The 20,693-nt window shown below is 46.0% G+C and overlaps 1 protein-coding gene across 1 annotated transcript; it reads left to right on the plus strand.

The window, feature by feature from the left end:
• The first annotated feature begins 1,220 nt into the window (after positions 1-1,220).
• LOC132832833 (E3 ubiquitin-protein ligase TRIM35-like) lies at positions 1,221-12,788 on the plus strand. The gene is made up of 6 exons (XM_060851008.1): positions 1,221-1,460; positions 4,474-4,569; positions 5,100-5,333; positions 10,514-10,536; positions 10,631-10,746; positions 12,713-12,788. The coding sequence occupies exons 1-6, from the start codon at positions 1,278-1,280 to the stop codon at positions 12,724-12,726; spliced, it is 666 nt and encodes a 221-aa protein (XP_060706991.1). The 5' UTR covers positions 1,221-1,277; the 3' UTR covers positions 12,727-12,788.
• Positions 12,789-20,693: the final 7,905 nt, after the last annotated feature.

Below are 20,693 nucleotides of genomic sequence, written 5' to 3' on the forward strand. Positions count from 1 at the left end.
CTTCTTCGCCTCATCGAATGCCTTCCTCTTTCGGACCAAAGCTGGGGAGAAGTCCTGGAACAGCATGATCCTGGATCCTTTGTGGGTCATAGCTTGGGGATCTTTTCCCAGATTTCTTGAGGCTTCCAGGAGCATCTGCCTCTCCCTATAGCTCTGCAGCTGGAACAGGACCGGGCGTGGGCGCTGGGTTGAGCCGGGCCCACGTACTGTGACCCGGTAGGCCCATTCCACCCTTACCTGGCCTGATCCATTATGCAGATTTAAAAGTTGTGGCAGCCAATGCTCTAAGAATGCTGTCAGCTGACCTCCCTCTTCCTGCTCGGGCAGGCCCACCAACCGAATATTTTTTCTACGACATCGATTTTCGAGGTCATCAATGTGGTTTTCTAGGTTCTGGACTCGATTCTCGAGAAAACGGATGTGGTCGGCTGTTGATTTTATCCCAGTCTCTGAGGCTGCGGCCTTCGACTCCACCTCTCTGACTCGGCACTCCAATTCCTGAATGTCTCTGCCCTGCTTCTGCAGCTCGGCTGATAGTGCTTCTCTGCTCTGCCGAGACTCATCGATAAAAGCATCAATCTTCGCCTCCCACCTGGCAAACATTGCCTCAAAGCTCATCTTCATTGGTAAATCTCCTGAAGTAGCTGAAGACACCTTTGTTGCAGCTGAAGAGGGAGAGGGTGGGGGAGGGGTCCCTGCTTTCTTAGAGCCGCCTGTTCCCTTCCCTTTACTCATTTTCCAGCTAGTATTAGACTATTTAAATGTACTAATAGGTAACTATTTAAGGTTAACAACTATTATAAATGGTTTAGTGAGTGTGGTGGGGGTGGATAGCCCACTTTTCCCAAGTTTTGGGTAGAGCACTGTGGACTCAGTCTTGCTGGGTCGCCGCCATCTTGGATCCCCCAGCTGTCATTGTTAAACCTTCTCTTCTCTCTCAAATCTAGTGAGTTGCTGGTTTGCCTCAGTTTGAATTTTCTGACTTTTGTCCCTCCAGTGTCTTCTGGCCCTTTCTGATATCAGTTTTTTTAATGTTTTTTTTACACAATCATAGGAAAACATGCTCAGATCAGACAGAGCTAGCATCCCTCAGGGCAATTAATGAACCAGTCTGGTTTTTCCACAATCCATTTACATTATTCACTACTCCCTCCCTTTCTGGACTGTGTCTTACAATGTTGCTGTGGCAATCAGAGACAGGAACTTAAAAGAGTGTTTGACTTTCCAGTGGGGACCATTTCACTTGGTGCTCAGTGGAGCCAGAGCAATCCTTTGAAATGGCCAACATATGGGAGAAGCTAAAAAGTGAACAACGGAAGGAGCTGTGCAGTGTCCACAAGGAGAAGGTGAAGCTATTTTGTAAAACTGACAATCAGCCCATGTGTGTTGTTTGTCAAAGTTCAAAAAGCCACCAAAGCCATGAGCTGCTGCCTCTGGAAGAAGCGACTGAAGAATTTAAGGTGAGGAGATATCTCATCAAATAGAGAAACAGAATGTAATTGTCATTGACTTGGATTGAGTGTCTCTCAGCGCTAAAGGCAGTCCTGATAATGCATTTATATTTCTTTAGTTATTCTGTCACTCCATGGGCTGTCACTTGTATCATTGCTACAAGGAGCAAGGCCAGGGATGCTGATGAGTTAGACCGATGTCAGTCAATTAGCCCTCCAAATGCAAAGCCAAATCTCTTTTTACAGTATGTTTCAGATTAGAAGTCAGCACATACCTTTTACCAAAGCCTCTCAATCAGTTCAAACTTTCACGCAATCAAATGCAATAACAGTGACCAGGAAACTGAACAGGTTCAATCCTCTGGCCATTTTCTGAGTTAATAAGCAAACACCTTGGAAGTTTAACAAGGGAAAAGTGAGGCCATTGCAATCTGTATGAATGCACCTTGGCCCAAATGAAAAAGACGTAACAAAACTCTTCCCATTTTAAAGAGGTGCAAGCTTCAAAACTCTAATCATTAAAAAAAAGGAAATTTACCAATTAATTAATAAAGTTGCCACGTCTGAAACTGAACACCATCAGATGAAGCAAAGAATAGTGCAAGGATGTAAAAGGTGTAATGGTGTAAATAGTGCAAGGATGTACAAATGAAAGGGAAGGAAGTCAGACTGATTGTGAGGGGTGACATATGTGGAGAGATTGAATCGATTAGGACTGTACTGATTGGAGTTTAGAAGGAGCTTTTAAATGAATTCTAAAATTCGAAAAGGATGACGCAAAGTAAACGCAGGAAGGATGTTCCCGATGACAGGGGAACCCAGAACCAGGGTCACTGTTTAAGGATATGGGATAAGCCATTTAGGACTGAGATAAGGAGAAATTTCTTTTGCCAGAGAGTGGTGAACCACAGAAATTTTGAATATTTTGGTCAAAATTTTGAATACTTTCAAGAAGGACTTAGATACAGTTCATAGAGCTAAAGGTGTAGGAGAAAGTGGGAAATTATCAGCTGTGATTGAATAACTGAACAGACTCACAGCTGAAGGGCCAGTTTCTGTTCCTATGTCTTATGGTCTTACTGGATAAATAGCCTTCTATAAAACATTAAAAAAGAGATAACAGATAGAAGTAATGTTAAATGACTGAAGTAAAAAAAAACAGAGGAAAGAGACAACAGAAGAAATAGAAAAAGAAACAGCTGAGAATGCTTCCTGAAGGTGTGCAATTGTGAAATAGTGATAAAGGGGAAAAACAGGTCCAGTGGAGAGGTGCAGAGATAGGAAGATGTATCTGTTAGTCCAATGCTTAAACAGCATTCCTGAGCTTAGAGATATGGGAAATTGCAACGGATGAGAAGGTGACAAACCCTTCAAGGGTGAGTGAGTCAAACTGGATTCAATCAGTGATAAAACTAGATATCCTCTGACCCTAGGAAGGAATCTTCAGCACCTCTTATCGAGAGATGAATACAATCTGCAACACATTTTCACCGAGGTACAGGAACTGAAGGAAGCCAATGAGATGGGAAGGCTGGGTGGAATGAACTTGCTGGAAGAAACTAAGGGATTAAAATCAATCGTCACAATTCCACAAGCAGTACTTTGATGAATTTGTTAATAAAACAATCTCATCAGCCTATGGCTATTGCTGTAACTTTAGAAATATTCAGGATATGAAAATAAATCAGATTTTAAAGACAGACATTTTTGGCTCATCTCCCCCAATTGCTGGGTCCATGTTCAGATGACTGAGAGAAAAAATACAACTTGATTCACTCAAGTAAAACAAAGAACTGCAGATGCTAGAGATCAGAAGCAAACAAAAGCTGAAATTGTTGGAGAATCTCAACAGGTCCGGCAGCATCTGTGGAGAGAGAAAGAGTTAATGTTTCGAATCCAGTGTAGTATTACTGAAACCTTAATTCTGTTTCACTCTCCGCAGATGCTGCTGGACCTGCTGACTTTTGATTCTTATTTCAGATTTCCAGCATCTGCAGTATTTTGTTTTTATTTAGGTTCCACCATTCATTAGACTTGTTCTGGAATGGAAGGACTGTCCTTTGAAGACAGTTTGGGAAAACTGGGCCTAAGTTCTCTCGAGTTTTGAAGAATGAGAAGTGATCTCATCGATATTTACAAACTACTGAAAGAGATAGGAGGCTAAGATGACTCCCCTGTTGGGACAGCACAGAACCGGGGATCAGCTAACAATAAGGGGGATGCCACTTCAATCCAACATAAGGAGAATTTTTATTTTTACTCAGAGGGTTGTGAGCCTTTGGAATTCTCTCCCGCAGGGGGCCGTGGAAGCTCAGTCTTTGAGTGTGTTTAAAGTTGATATATTTCTGATTACTTGTGGTGGACAGGGTTATGGAATGGTGTGGTCAAAGGCATTGAAATGTTCGATTAGCCATGATTGTCTTAAAGGATGGGCTGAATGGCCTCTTCTGTTCTTACTTTCCTGAAAAGGTTTGGCTGGTCTCTCTAGTGCTTCAAGTCAATTTTAATGCAAATATGAAGTTGTTTTAATTTTGTTTATGTAATCACACCTTTGAAATGGAAAGGAAATTAGGCGCGCTCCACTTAAGGAAAGGACGAGGCCATTCAGCCCATCAAACATGTTATGTATTTGATGTGATCGTGGCCGACCTGGATCTCATCTCCACATATCAGACTTGATTCCTTCATATCTTTGCCCGAGAGAAAACTCAGTTTTGAAATTTTCATTGTCTGCAACCTACCGCCTTAACAATCTTTCCATAGGATGGTATCCAGACTTACTCTGCTCTCTATGTGAAACACAGCTTCCTTCCTAAACAGTCTCACCCTCATTTTTAAGGTTGGGCCCTCTTCTCCAGATGTCAGAAACGAGCATTTCTCTCCATCTACCCTCTCTAAACCATGATCAACTTAAAGATTTCAGTTGGATCACAGCTTAATCTTCCATTGAAATGAAAGCTAAGAATTATTTTTACTGAATGGTGTTTGATCTTTGGGTGTTTGTGTAACGTATTTTGACCAGGAGGAACTTCGAAGCTTACTGAAGCCGGTCCAGGACAAGAAGAAAGAATGTGATGCTGTAAGAAACGACTATAAGAGGACGTTAAGCCACATTCAGGTACTTTGTTTTATGATTTGCCTCACTTTTTGTTTGTCTTTGAAAAGTTGTATGCAGCTCAATCTGCAATGTGAGCCCCTTTTGATGGAATGATCACTTTGTCTCTGTCAACCAGGCATAATCCAGTAACACAGCTAATGTTCTGGGGAACTGGGTTCAAGTCCTATCATGGCAGACAGCGGAATTTGTGTTCAATAATAACCTGGAAATAAAAGTCCAATAATGACTGTGAATCCATCGTCAATTGTTGGTTCACTAATGCCCTTTAAAGAAGGAAACTGCCATCCTTACCCAGTCTGGCCGACATGTGACTCCAGACCCACAGCAATGTGGTTGCCTCTTAACTATCCTCTCGTATGGGCTATACATGCTGATGGAACCAGCAATGGCCTCATTCTGAGAATGAATTAAAAAAAATAGATTTCACATCCAACAGGAATATTTTTCTCTCTTGTGTTCTTATAAAAAGAATTGCATTACCTTTTTCGCAACTGCTAATTTTCTTCTCAAATTCATCTTTGTTCCCAAAGGATCAAGGTGTAAAGACAGAGAAACAGATTAAAGCTGAATTTGAAAAACTTCACCGGTTTCTCCGTGAGGAAGAGAGGATTGTGTTGAAAGATCTGAAACTAGAGAAAGAGGAAAAATGTCGGGAGATGAAGGAAAGGATTGAGGAGATTACAAAAGAAATCTCATCCCTTTCAGTCACTGTTCAGGATATTGAACAAGAGCTGAGGGAACAGGACAGCATTAAGTTCTTAACGGTAAACTGTTTATTTGTCTTTGTACTTTCTTTGACACTATCCTTGAGACTGTGCAGGCTGTGCCACCAAAGCCAAGGAGACTGTTTCCTATTTTACTGCCCAAAATCAAATTCAGTCAGGTCCATGCTAGGGTTCAGAACTGAATGTCACAGACCTGAAATGTTAACATTGCATTATATGACTTACTGAGTATCTCCAGCAGCTTTCTACAGTGCATTGCTTACATTGTTGTGTACGCAATTTGGATGCTGAATCAATGGGACAATTTCAACATTCACAGTTTGGTCAGTGAAGCTAATATACAAGAGGATTGTGCTGAAGTATTGGGCAATATTAATGATCTTTGGTAGGAAGAATAAGATGGGAAAATATTCCTCAGAATGTAGGGCCAAAACTTTCGTGTTAGAGGTGGGAAGTCAGAGCCAATGTGCACAGGATATCAAGGGAATTATGGGATAGTGTGAGATGATGGAATTGAGAAAAAACATCATTTATCTAATTCAATCGTGGAGCCAGTTTGATGGGCCAAATGGTCTACTCCTGCTCCTTTTTTCACGTGGTTTTATCTGAAGGGATATATGTGTAGTACTTAAATGTGACTTAACAAAGGCTCCACAGAGACCACAGGGGTTTAGTAGAACTTCTCTACTTCACAACTTTACTTCCTTAAGTTAAAAATCACACAACATCAAGTTATAGTCCAACAGGTTTAATTGGAAGCACGCTAGCTTTCGGAGTGACGCTCCTTCATCAGGTGATAGTCTGACCTGATGACGGAGCGACGCTCCGAAAGCTAGTGTGCTTCCAATTAAACCTGTTGGACTATAACCTGGTGTTGTGTGATTTTTAACTTTGTCCACCCCAGTCCAACACCGGCATCTCCAAATCATGATTACTCCTTAAGTTTGCCTTCTTATCATCTCATTAACTTGGGTTCCTTGACTACATTTAGAATCTTCAGGCTGGGATTTCCCATTGGAGCCTTCTCAGATCATCATCTCTGGAATGTTCCCATACCAATGTGTTAATTGTCAGAGGGATGAATAAACGTGACGGTTAAATGCATATTGATTGGGCAATGTGTGATGCAAAGGTGCTGAAGGATGGCCCTTTAGCATCACCCACTGTGAATAGAATGCTTTGGTGTTTTATATATTTTCCCTCCTGTTTCCTTAGTTACCAATAACATCTGTGAAGCTCTGTGTTCCATCTTGAACAATGTAGTTGATATTTACCTGCTCTCATCTCTGCTCTACTCAACAGCCTTGGCTTTTCTCTCTGTGCTGTTGGATTGACCCTTTCTCTATGTCCTCCCTTACTCCAACTATTTCATTGATAAAGAGCATCTACAGGCAACGCAGAAGGCACAGAAATGAATGATGAGAATGATACCAGAAAGGAGAGGGGATACTGATCAGGAAAGATTTAACAGACTGGGTCAGCTCAGAAAGAAAAGACTGGGCACAATTTGATAGAGGCCTTCAAGATCTTTACGGATTTCATTGGGTAGATGGAGAAAAGATGTTGCCGTTTGTGAAAAAGACCAGCATTTTGGTTGATAAATATAATGACAAATAAACCTTGTGAGAATTCAAGGAGAATCTTGCTTTGTCAGTGAGCAAACAGAATGTGAAATTTTCCACATGTGCAGTAACTAAGATGAAGATTACAGATACATTCAGAGGGGAAGCTAGATTAGCAGATGAGGGAGACGCAGGACTGGGCAATGTACTACTGATGTTAGGTCAGGAAGGGTGAGAGAAGATTCCCATGGAGCAGTCCTTTCAATATTGCTGGATCAAAATCCTGAAAATCCCTCCGTAACGATGTTGTAAGTCTACGTATACCATATGGACTGCAATGGTTCATGATGTGGAGCAGCTGGTGTTGGACTGGGGTGGACAAAGTTAAAAATTACTTAACACCGGGTTATAGTTCAACAGGTTTATTTGGAAGCACCAGCCAGTGCTTCCAAATAAATCTGCTGGACTACAACCTGGTGTTGTGTGATTTTTAACTTTGTAATGATTCAAGAATACAGGTCACCACTACTTTCTCAAGCGGAAACAAAGGAGGGGCAATAAATGCTCACCCAGCCAGCGACACCCACATCCCACGAGTGAATAAAGATGAAAAAAGCAGAGACATCTGAATGGCTGAGGTGGGCTGAATGGCCTACTTGTTTGCTAGAATTATTCTGTTGCTATTAGCAATCTGGTTAGAATGCAGCTCTGTGACTTCTGTCATGCAGTAGGATTGAGGAACTTGTATTATTTTCACAATGCAGTGAGGATGGGGCCAGACCTGTTCTTGCAGTTTACCCAGAACTGCTTAGGACAGACAGCACACAAACAGGTAACCTGCAGCACAGGCCTCCTCTGGTATTTATGCTGCAATTAAACAGCTCTCTTTTTTCTCATTTTCCTATTTCCTCCAGCTCTATTCCCTTTACACCTGCGCTCATTTTGTTTACTTTGAAAATCGATTCACCTCAACAACTTGCTGGGCCAGGAAGTTCCCGATTCCTGCCACAAACCACTTTGGGAATTCCCAATTGGATTTCTTGGTGACTCCCTCATAATGATGACCTTTGTCCTCTCTTCATCCAGACATGCAGCCTCTGAGTGGACAGATTTTTTTTTTTAAAAGTTGCACTTTTTAATCTAATTCTTTGAGAGTTTTGGTCAGCTCTCAGTTGACTCTTGCCCTCGGGGCCTTGTCCTATTTATCTTTCAGTAGGACTTTTGCAGTGTTAAGAACCATCCTGCTTCTGAAGTGGCAGATTTGTGACACAGTCAGTTCTATCCTTGGGTTGAAGGGACAACTTTTGGCCAAGTTCAAGATATGCCAGTCTTTTTGGAAGGTTTCTCCCCTTGAAGTCGAGCCGATGTCTCACCAAATTTTCCCAAACTCTTCTCATTGATTACTTCCCCCTGCTCCTGTGGTGCCTCTCATGTCTGATTTCCAGCCAACTTCACCGAACACCATTCCTGAAACTACTGGCCAATCAGCGGCTACCTGGAAGGCATCGGCATCACTTGTGCCCATGCCATCTTTAAAAGATCAAGCTCCGCCCATTTGGAGCTGCCCTGAACACTGAGCTGGAATGGTCCCGGGGATGGAAGGAAGGGGGAGAGCAGGGCCTACTCGGTGAACAGGGACCTGGAGTTCCTGCTACACAGCCTGTTACACACGTGGGATATCTCCTGCCGCCCAGAGCAGCGGGGAAGGCTGCCATACCAGACCATGGCCAGCCTGCTCCGAGGTTGCCACATGGGTCAGTGCAGTCTCAGCTGTCTGGAGGATCGCCAGCATTGTAGGAAAATGCTCAGTAACCTTCGTCACTCTGCCACCACTCTGCCCATGTAATTATGGTACCTCGCACTCACTCTGTCTCTGCTACTGCACCTACTTCCCACCAAGGCTCATGCCCCACCCCTCTCAGTATTGCCTACAACATCTTCCATACTCACCCTGCAGTGCCCAAAGTCACAAGTTACATGACATCAGGTCGTAGTCCAAATAAACCTGTTGCACTATAACCCGGTGTCGTGTGACTTCTGAATTGTCCACCCTCTTCCAACCCAACCCCCAGTGCAACTAAGTCTGCACGTCGTCTATGCTGTGTACTCACTCACTTGGAACACCTCCCTTCCTGCAGCAACATACCTGTATTATCCACTTTCATCTCTTGTCATACCTGCCTCTGTCTTATTCGAGGAGGTAAAACAGCCCATAGTGGGGGACAAAGAGTAAAGACGGTAAGTGGGCTACTCATCGTTCAGCTCCTCGCCCATTATGAGGAGAGGATTCTGACTGTGACCATCCCTGGGTAGGGCCCAGTCTGGTATTGGAGACTTGACATCCTGCGATGGGATCACCTGACCAAACGCGATTGTCCCTTGATCTGGCTGAGACCTGCTGGAAACTATGAAAAGCTTCTGGGATTTATGTCGGTGATACATGGCACTGCAAGACAGCAGTAATATGAATGTGAGATCTCTGGCTGAGGGGCTGATGCACCAAGGGACAAGGTGAGGCAATACAAGGGAGGGATGTTGTGAGGCTCCAGGTAAGTGCAGAGTGACTGAGAATTGTGACAGTGAGCAAAAAGCCTGGAAACGGAGCCTGGTGCCGTTCATGAGCGGTATGTGTATTCCTGAACACACAGTGTACTTGTTGCAGCATTACAATGAGAGTTACCAGTGCACCCTGGGGTATAGCATTGAAATGCTGAACCGTCCTGGAAGTGGATCGGAGATGTGCCACGAGGGTTCTTAGAAGCAGGCATATGTCGTATGCCAACGTCCGTGGATGTGGGGTATGTGTGGCCAATGCCTATGAAGCTTGCCATGAGATGTTGGTGTCTCTTATCCAACATGGAGGTCATTCAGAGTAAACGGTGGGCTGAAACTAGGAGCAAGTGAGGACTGCAGATGCTGGAGATGACAGTCAAGACTGTGGTGTTGGAAAAGCACAGCAGATCAGGCAGCATCCGAGGAGCAGAGGAATCGATATTTCGGGCATTTGCCCTTCATTCCTGATGTAGGGCCCGAAACCTCGATTCTCCTGCTCCTCGGATGCTCCTTGACCTGCTGTACTTTTCCAGCTCCACTCTCTTGACGGTGAGATGAATTTGCCGAGTGTTTGCCCGGGTTTCCTTGCTGTGTGTTCCTGACCTTGATCTTGTTTGGTGTGTTTGGTAGGATGGGGGGGGCTGAATATTAATGAGGACAGTTGTGCCATGAGCAAAAGTGGTTAACAAGCATTAAACCCGTTCCCCCCCCCCCCCCCCCACAGTCAATTACCTCCTCACTGCTGCCTGGGCAAAGCAATAACATGCTGTACCATTGCTGCCAACATCGGTATGGACCTCCCTGGAATTATCGGTCCATGCCCACATCGTTCATGCCACTGTAAGATTGCCCCCTCTGTCTTTAAGCTGCAGATTCTGGAGTCAATCCCAAAGCAGCACTGTCGAAGGAGGATTCATGATGCAGTCCACTAAGTTATTGATCCGTCTGCAAATTCTTCCCATCATCCCCAAAAGGAAACAAAGTGTGTATATGGAACCCAAGCAAATTAACTAAAATGTACTCTTTTATGGAACCCATTCTGTTATACCTGTATAATAAAATGTCTTTGTACCATGATTATTAACTGCTATTCTTGTTCCACAGAAAATTCTGGAATCAAAGGAAAGGTATAATATTACACCTTTGTTTTAAGTTTTTTTTTCTCATGATTCCTTCCTCACCCTGGAATGACCCAACACTGACCTTTACCTCCTGTTTCAGAGTGAAGCAAACTCTCCCAGAGCCACAGAAGGTTTACCCTTTAATAAATGTGGGCAAGTACATCGGCTCCCTGCAGTACAGAGTGTGGAAAAAGATGCTGACAGTGATTAATACAGGTGGGTGTGAGCTTCCTGACACCAGCTCTTCAACAACTCTCATATTTATGAGTAGAAGGGAGTTGTCTCTTTATAATAAATATTTAATTCTCTTTGTAATGAATGCGATTTCATTTCAGTCAGTTCTCTGAGAAAATCCAGAATTGATGGATAGTTCCTTTTGCCATTTCTTTTCCTGAATAATGAGCCAGGACCAGAATTTCCAATGCAGTTATTTTTGGAATAGACGTGGGATCTGCTGAACTTCCACCTATCCCATGGATGTGTCCCTGACATCTTCCCCCTTCCCCCCAACCCCCACCCCATCCCATCCCATCCCCCCCATCCCAAATCCTGAAGTCTTGGTATTGGGAATCAGAGCCGATTCTATTTCCCACCTGAATTGGGATGCAGCTTTAGGTGAGAGTGGATGGGTCCAAAATATAAGGGGCAGGATGGAGGTATATTTGCAAACTGAACCTTCCTGCTGCTTTTACAGGAGGCTGGTTTTCTGAAAGTTCACAATCAAACAGTGACTAACTACATTTGGGAATCAAACCTTTAGTAATATAAGAGACCAGGGACATTGGAAGTAACGAAGGACAGTTATTTTCTAAAGCAATGAGTTAATTGTTGGACAATAAACCTATTAAATGATAAGTAGGTTAAGTTTATTGTTGCTGGATTGACCCATGATTTACCTTCTGCTGTGGGTGCTGAACTAAGTTAAACAAGTGATAAATAACTTATGATGATCAACTATATTCAGGTGCATTAATATCCTGCTTTCCTGTGTGAAAGATATCAACCCAGAAGTGACTGAATGTCACAGTAATGTTAGCCCACATGCATTTATATGATATGTATGTCACAGAACCTTTAAATTTGACCAAATCCATGCTTCATCAAAGAGAAACACATTCAATGAAATCAAATTGTTTTTGATTTTGAAGTTTCTGTTGAAACTGAAACAATCCTCTGACATGCTAATCTTTTCCCCCCTTACCTTCCTGCTAACGATGTCTGGATTAATGTTGTCTCCTGTTATCTGAAGAGGTAGGTTGGTTTCCACACTTACTGAACTTTAAATCCATAGATGTGCACTTAATTTACAGTGTGGCTGTAATTATTCAGTGACTGGAAGGCACTACAATGCATTTTTGAACTTCCTTGTGGGATGTGGGCATTGTTGGCGTGGCCAATATTTCATGCCCATTCCTAGTTGCCAATCAACCAAGAATGTAGTGCCAATCAATATTGTCCTGGATGCATCAAGCTGTTTGAGTATTGTTGGAGCTGCCTCATTCAGGCAAGTGGGAAGTATTCCATTACAGGAGAAAGTGAGGACTGCAGATGCTGGAGATCAGAGCTGAAAATGTGTTGCTGGAAAAGCGCAGCAGGTCAGGCAGCATCCAAGGAACAGGAGAGTCGACGTTTCGGGCATGAGCCCTTCTTCAGGAATGAGGAAAGTGTCTTTCCTCATTCCTGAAGAAGGGCTCATGCCCGAAACGTCGATTTTCCTGCTCCTTAGATGCTGACTGACCTGCTGCGCTTTTCCAGCAACACATTTTCAGCAGTATTCCATTACACTCCTACCTTGTGCCATTTAGATGGTGGACAGACTTTAAGAAGTCAGGAAGAAAGTGACTTACTACAGAATTCCTAACCTGCTCTTGAGGTCACTGTGTTTATATGGCTGACCCAATTTTGTTTTTGGTCAATGGATCTTTATTGCAGAGGATTCAATGATGATAATGTCATTGAGCATTCAGGGACTTAATCTGCTCCAGGATTCCTAACCTTTGCCCTCCCCTGTGGCCACTGTCTTGATATGGCTGGTCCAGGTGAACCCTAAGAATGTTGATAGGTGAGGGATTCAGTGATGGTAATGCCATGGAATGTAAAGGGACAGTGGTTTGATTGCCTGTTATTGAGAAGGTTGTTGCCTGGCATTTGTATGGCATGAATGCTCGTTGCTCCTTTTCAGCCCAAGCCTGGTGATTGCATTTGACTGTAGATTGTTTCAGTATCTGAAGAGTTGGGAATGGTGCTGAACATTGTGCAATCATCGCTGAACATTCCCACTTCTGACATGATGATGGAACGAAGATCATTGGCTTAAGATATTAATATTCAGCCATAACCAAAAAATCAAACTGACGTGGTGTTGAAATCTGCACAAATATCTGTTCATCAATGATGCATTTCACTCAATGTAATGATTATGTATTTGGTCACTGAAATATGAAAAGTGTTTCTATAATAGTCAGAGCACTTTCCTCACCCCATGTTGTTCTCGATCACAATGCACTGTGATATACAAACCCCCCAGAAATGACGGGGAACATTCAGGAAGTCACACTTGCTGAGTATTTCCCCTACTTTTAGCTCAGATTTTGAACTTACTGAGCTGGAGATCTATGCTCCTGCAATGTATTGCCAAAAATATTTTGGGCTAAGGAGCCTAAGTGATGAGAACCAATCCTAAACGCTGTGTAAGTATGGAAATATCATCCTGATTACATTTCATACACAGATGTAGAATGTATTCTAATGCCAGTAAAAACGTCTTTTGAAATCAGTCAGCCAAGTATATTAGGAAAAGAGTGTTACTAAACAACCGAGACACACACAAACACACCCAGACTCACACACAGGTACACACACCACACACAGACACATACATACACAGTAACACACCCAGACTCTCACACACACACACACCCACCCAGACTCACACACAGATACACACACACCACACACAGACATACACACACACACACCCAGACCTACACACACACACACACCCAGGAACACAGACACCTAGACATACACACACTGACACACACAGACACAGATGCTGCCACACAACCACCCAGGCATACACAAACACACTGACATACACAGACACAGACACACACACACACCCAGATTCACATTCACACCCTGACATACACACTCAGACACACACACATTGACATTTATGCACTCACACAAAATCACACACGCCCAGACTCACATTCACATACACACACACACACACACACACACACACACACACCACATGCTGTCTCTCTAAAACACTGTCTCTTTCACACATGCTGCATACTTACCAGCATACTGTGTCTCTAGTTTACACACACAGTCTCTCATACATGCACACTCTCATTACCCATTCCTTCGTACACACACTGTGTCTCCCAGAATCAGGGAATCCTGGTACGGAAGCACACAAGTTAATCAGGGGATCCTTCTCCCCCACTTCTCCAACCTCAGTGCAGAGTGTGCCCATGAGGTAAAACCTTTTCCCAGATGGAGCGTCCCATTTCCTCCTGCTCTTTCTCAAATGCTTCTCCAGGAATGAATTTCTAATCCTGATTCATTGCTAATTTTCCCAATTGCTGTGAGAGTTACAGCTACATAAGAATCCTACTCATTGTCTACAGTTCAGCCTTCAACACGAGTATTCCCACAAAACTGATTAACAAACTTAGTGATCTCGGACTAAGCCCCACTCTCTGCAACTGGATCTTCAGTTTCCTGACCCACAGGCCACTGGGGACAATATTTCATCCTCACTAACACTCAATGCCCCCCAGAGGTGCGTACTCACTCCCCTAATGTACTCACTGTCTCCCCATAACTGCGTCGCCAAATACCAGACTCATGCCATTTCCAAGTTTGCTGATGACACCACCACAGTTGGTCGAATCTCAGATAGTGATGAAACAGACCACAGACGGGAGGTGGAAGACCTGTCTGTATGAGGAAACTGTATTTGTGATCCCTCCAATAGACAGGAGAGTGAAGAGGAGTAATGGTGAGAGATGGAGGGGATTGTGAGGGGGAAAGAGAGGGAGAGGGATGGGGAAAGAGAGGAAGGGTGCAGTGAGGGGGAGAGAGAGGGGCAGTGAGAGGTGGGACTGTGAGGGGTAGAGGGAGAGGTCAGTGAGGGAGGGGACAGTGAGGAGTAGAGGCAGGGAACAGATGGGGAGATGGATTAGTCACTTTGGGAATGGGGAGAGGGCACTGTTTGAGTTTAAGGAGGGAGTGGTGATGGTGTGAATGGGAGGGAATGGGTATGGTGTGAATGAATGACTGATGATTTATTGTCACTGATACTGTCCAATGAACAACCTGATAAATACAGGGAAAGTATCAACAGACACCACAATCCAGTGCCACCTGGATACTTCCAAAATTGAAAAGATAATGTTGAAAGAATGTCCATCTTCGCTTCCCCGTCTCCAATATTTCACCGCATCTGCCAGCGTTGGCAGAAAGAAGACGATAAAAAGAAAGAAGGTAAAAAGGGTCAGGAACGAAGGGAGGAAGCTGCCGCCTGGAGGGTACAGGCCCAGGAGCCCAAACACTGCCTACCTTGCTGGTGTCATCATCCTGGATTTCGGGGGGCTACTGGGTTTGGGAGGGAGATGTGATGGTGTGAATGGGAGAAGGTGGTGATGGTGTGAGTGGGGACTGCTGGGCCTGGGGAGGGAGTGGTGATGGTGTGAATGGGGACTGCTGGGATTAGGGAGGGAGTGGTGATGGTGTGAATGGGGACTGCTGGGTTTGGGGAGGGAGTGGTGATGGTATGAATGGGAGAAGATGGTGATGGTGTGAAAGGGAGTTCCCAGACAGAGATGTTGGCCAGGGAACACTGGGCTGTGTTGAATTGGCAGGCTCAGGGTCTGAACGTTGGTGTTCTGCAGTCACCCAGGCTGTGTTTCATCTCCCCAGCATTGAGGGGAGCCACACTGTGAGCAGGAAATTCCTCCAACAGTCTCATCCCAGGTGATTCATAATCGATGTAATATTGCCACCATCTGGCAGTGAGCGGTACTGCGGGGAACAGAGGGCGCGGAGATTGCTGAATAGTGATGTTATATGTGGTACAGCACCGCCACCGGCTGGTGAGAATCGGTACTGCGGCCAAATATCATTGAATGACAGAACACAAAGATCTGCGATGCCGGAAATCTGAAACAAAAACAGAAATTGCTGGAGAAACTCAGTGGGTTTGGCACGATCAGTGGAGAGAGAAACAGAGATCAGGATGGTGGCGGACCCCGGAGACCATCTGCTCCGTCCCCTTTGCCTTGTTTCCTTCCTTCTCAGCTTTTGTTTTCTTTAATCTACTTCCATAGAACAGGACAGCACAGGAACAGGCCCTTCGGCCCACCGTGTCTGTGCTGACCAGGATGCCATTCTAAACTAATCCCATCTTCCTGCACATGGTCTCCCTGTATTCCCTGCTGTCGGTGGGTTTGTAAAAAAAATGTCAGTGTCAAGTCGGTCGTCATTAATGGAGATGGAGAGGTCCAGGAAGGGGAGGGAGGTGTCAGAGATGGTCCAGGTAAATTTAAGGTCAGGGTGGAATGTGTTGGTGAAGTTAATGAATTGCTCAACCTCCTAAGGGGAGCACGAGGTGGCGCCAATGCAGTCATCAATGTAGCAGAGGAAGAGGTGGGGAGTGTGCAGGTGTAATTAAGGAAGATCGACTGTTCTATGTAGCCCATAAAGAGACAGGCATAGCTGGGCCCCATTATCTCCATTAACGATGACTGACTTGACACTGACATTTTTTACAAACCCACCGACTCCCACAGTTACCTGGATTACACCTCTTCCCACCCTACCTCTTGCAAAAATGCCATTCCGTATTCCCAATTCCTCCGTCTCCGCTGTATCTGCTCCCAGGAGGACCAGTTCCACCACAGAACACACCAGAGGGCCTTCTTCTTTAGAGACCGCAATTTCCCTTCCCACGTGGTTAAAGATGTTCTCCAACACATCTCATCCACATCACACCTCCGCCCTCAGACTCCACCCCTCCAACCGTAACAAGGATAGAACACCTCTGGTGCTCACCTTCCACCCTACCAATCTTTGCATAAACCAAATCATCCACCGACATTTCCGCCACCTCCAAAAAGACCCCACCACCAGGGATATATTTCCCTCCCCATCCTTTTCTGCCTTGCGCAAAGACCGTTCCCTCCGTGATTAACTGGTCAGGTCCACGCCCCCCTACATCCCACCCTCCCATCCTGGCACCTTTCCCTGCCATCGCAGGAAATACAAAACCTGCGCCCACACCTCCTCCCTCACCTCCATCCAAGGCCCTAAAGGAGCCTTCCACATCCATCAACGTTTTACCTGCGCATCCACTAATATCATTTATTGCATCCGTTGCTCCCGATACGGTCTCCTCTACATTGGGGAGACTGGGCACCTCCTAGCAGAGCGCTTTAGGGAACATCTCCGGGACACCCGCACCAATCAACCACATCGCCCTGTGGCCCAACATTTCAACTCCACCTCCCACTCTGCCGAGGACTTGGAGGTCCTGGGCCTCCTTCACCGCCGCTCCCTCACCACCAGACGCCTGGAGGAAGAATGCCTCATCTTCTGCCTTGGAACACTTCAACCCTAGGGCATCAATGTGGACTCCAACAGTTTCCTCACTTCCCTTTCCCCCATCTCACCCTAGTTCCAAACTTCCAGCTCAGCACTGTCCCCATGACTTGTCCTAACTTCCTATCTTCTTTTCCACCTATCCACTCCACCCTCATCACCTTCATCCCCTCCCCCACTCACCTATTGTACTCCATGCTACGTTCTCCCCACCCCCATCCTCCTCTAGCTTACCTCTCCACACTTCAGGCTCACTGCCTTTATTCCTGATGAAGGGCTTCGATTTTGCTGCTCATCGGATGCTGCCTGAACTGCTGTGCTCTTCCAGCACCACTAATCCAAAATCTGGTTTAGTGCAGTCATTGTTTTTACCCAGATATGTAGAACTTGACATGTTTTCTCATGATGTGACCAAGAGGCAGCGTGTGGCTGTGAAATAGGAAGGAGCTAAGGACAAATCTTTGGCAGATTCCCGAGGGAACAGTGTAGGAATGGGAAGAGAATCCACTGCAGGTGAATCTCTGGCTCTGACTGGGTGGGTAAGAATGGAACCAGGTGAGAGGAGCTCATTGCAGCTGGTAGTGAAATGATTGACTGTGTTCCTGAATATAATCTGAGGTCAAGGCCCTTAAACCAGACACACCTCCACAGTGTCAGTAACATCAATGTAAACTTTATTTGTGACACACTTGAAACATACTCAGCAACATGTCACAGCAGGAAGCGGACATTGTACAGCACTCCCTCCCTGAGACAGTCTGACCCAACAGGGTACAGTGATCACAATGACTGTCTCCGTCCTGGGGGCTACACCAACCCCAAGGTTTCTTCTCTGGGGGACTCACTGTCATCTCCTCCAGATTAGAGAAGATCGCTGAGAGTCTCGCACTCCTCAGGGATACGATCGCCTACGTGCAGGACAGAGGGTTGGACGCCTGCCTGATCAGCCTGGACCAGGAGAAAGCCTTTGACAGGATATCACACAGGTATATGAGAGATGTTCTCTCCAAAATGGGCTTCGGGGAGGGAATCTGCAATTGGATCAGACTGCTCTACACCAACGTCGTCAGTGCAGTCTCAATCAATGGGTGGGAATCAGATAGCTTCCCAGTCAGGTCTGGAGTCAGGCAGGGCTGCCCTCTCGCTCCTGCCTTGTTTGTGTGCTGCATAGAGCCATTTGCCGAGTCCATCAGGAAGGAAGCGGACCTGAGAGGGGTGACTATTCCTGGCAGCGGGGGCCTGCAGGTTAGGGCCTCCCTGTACATGGATGACGTCGCCGTTTTCTGCTCGGATCCGCTGTCCGTGCGCAGACTCATGTGCATTTGTGACCAGTTCGAATGGGCCTCAGGGGCCAAGGTAAACCAAGGCAAGAGCGAGGCCATGCTCTTCGGGAACTGGGCCGACCAATCCTCGATCCCCTTCACCGTCAGGACCGACCACCTGAAGGTGCTGGGTATTTGGTTCGGGGGGGCTGGGGCGTGCGCCAAGTATTTGGAGGAGCCTATCAGTAAAGTGAGGCAGAAACTGGGCAGATGGAAGCTGCGGTCGCTCTCCATCGCGGGAAAAAACCTGGTCATCAGGTGTGAGGCACTGTCATCGCTAATATACGTGGCACAGGTCTGGCCTATTCCCAGAACCTGTGCCGCTGCAGTCACCCGGGCCATCTTCCAGTTGATATGGAGTTCAAAGATGGACCGGGCCTGAAGGGACTCGCTATACAAAGATCAGGGCAACAGGGGAAAAAATACACCCAATGCCACCCTCAACCTGATGGCCACCTTTGTGTGTGGCTGCATCAAGCTGTGCATGGATCCCCGGTACGCAAACACCAAGTGTCACTACGTACTGAGGTTCTACATGTCCCCAGTGTTGCGAAGGATGGGCCTGGCCTCGCTGCCGCGGAACGCTCCGAGTAGTTGGACAGTTCCGTATCACCTGTCCTTCGTGGAGAAATCTTTGAAGAAAAACACCTTTGATCACAAGTCCATCAGGAAGTGGTCGACATGTAGTGTCCTTGAGACCCTTCGGGAAAAGGAGAGGGCGGATCCTGTTAAGTGGTTCCCTGAGCAAACTGTCAAAGCCATTTGGCAGAATGCCTCATCGCCAGAACTTTCCAACAAGCACCAAGACATGGCTTGGCTGGTGGTGAGAAGGGCTCTGCCTGTGAGATCCTTTATGCACGCCCGGACTCTCAGCCGCACCGCACGCTGCCCTCGAAGCGGCTGCGGGGGGAGAGAAACTGTCACACACCTCCTTCTGGAATGTGCCTATGCAGAGGAAGTCTGGAGAGGAATGCAGTGGGGTTTGTCGAGGTTCGTCCCGAGCAGCGCCGTGACGCGGCGCTCCGTGCTCTACGGCCTGTTCCCCGGGACGCACACCGAGACGAACATCAACTGCGCCTGGAGGGTCATCAACTCGGTGAAGGACGCTCTCTGGGTGGTCCGAAACCTGTTGATCTTCCAGCTGAAGGAGTTGACCCCGACTGAGTGTTGCAGACTGGAACATTCCAAGGTCCAGGACTACGTGTTGAGGGACGCGCTGAAGCTTGGGGCAGCTGCCGCCAAGGCGCGGTGGGGAAAGGCCACCGTGTAACATCTGCCTGTCTAAAAAAGATCAGGGGGCCTATGCAGTCATTTGGGCTCTGCTGACGCCTCAGCTCAATATATGGGCATATGAGTGAGAAATGCACAGACCTGTATATAATAATAATTCTGAGCTGTGTATGTAAATGTTGACCTAATGTACAGTGTATCAAATTATTTTATGATTGTTTTACGAATAAAGTATATTTTTAAAATTAAAAAAAAATCTTCTCCAGATTAGAGTTTAGATTCCAGAGTCACTTGGTGAAGGATACAACTGGAACCAGTAGTTCCACAATTTTATAACAATTTATTTGCAAAATTACACACACACACACACACACACTTCCTGACCCAAACGTTCCAGTTTCAGTTTGGGTCTATTTAAACCCTTTGTGAAGAACCCAAAAACAATGAATCCTTGATTTAAAAAGGACAGGACTGACCCACTGTGACCAAAAGAAAGAGGACTTTAAAGGAAATTTAAATCTCAGTAAAAAGGCATTTCCAGGATTAATGACAGTCCAGTGCCCCCTGTGCCCACCAGCCACTGAAGGCCTGAAGTGTACCCGTGGACACCATGTGCCTGATCTCCAGGGACACCCGGGCACTGACCCAGCTGAGGAAGAGGGTCAGACAGTCAGGACAAACACCCACCTTGACTGCCCACTGCCTGCACCCTGTTGAGGGTCACTTTGGCCAGGCCCATGAGGAGGTCTCCCGATCTGCCTGGTCCCCTCTGCACCCAGTGGTCAAAGGTCAGGAACATGGGGCTAAAGTGGATCCAGAAATGGAGCAGCAGCCCCTTCACATCATGGAAGAGGAGGAGCAAACCAGGAAAGCCCCTCTGCTCCAAGAATGTGGGCCTCCCCTCACCCAGTGACCCAGTGTATGGGATCTTCCCATTCCTCCACCCAGTGACCCAGTGTGTGGGGTCTTCCCCTCCCCCCACCCAGTGACCCAGTGTGT

This window comes from Hemiscyllium ocellatum, chromosome 35 (genome assembly GCF_020745735.1).
Source record: "Hemiscyllium ocellatum isolate sHemOce1 chromosome 35, sHemOce1.pat.X.cur, whole genome shotgun sequence".
Taxonomy (NCBI): domain Eukaryota; kingdom Metazoa; phylum Chordata; class Chondrichthyes; order Orectolobiformes; family Hemiscylliidae; genus Hemiscyllium; species Hemiscyllium ocellatum.

Excerpts from the sequence above, each read along its gene's own strand:
- LOC132832833 (XM_060851008.1), top strand. The coding sequence starts at position 1,278 with ATGGCCAACATATGGGAGAAGCTAAAAAGTGAACAACGGAAGGAGCTG. Across the intron at positions 4,570-5,099 it reads GGACGTTAAGCCACATTCAG|GATCAAGGTGTAAAGACAGA; the intron begins GTACTTTGTTTT and ends TTGTTCCCAAAG. Across the intron at positions 10,537-10,630 it reads ATTCTGGAATCAAAGGAAAG|AGTGAAGCAAACTCTCCCAG; the intron begins GTATAATATTAC and ends CTCCTGTTTCAG.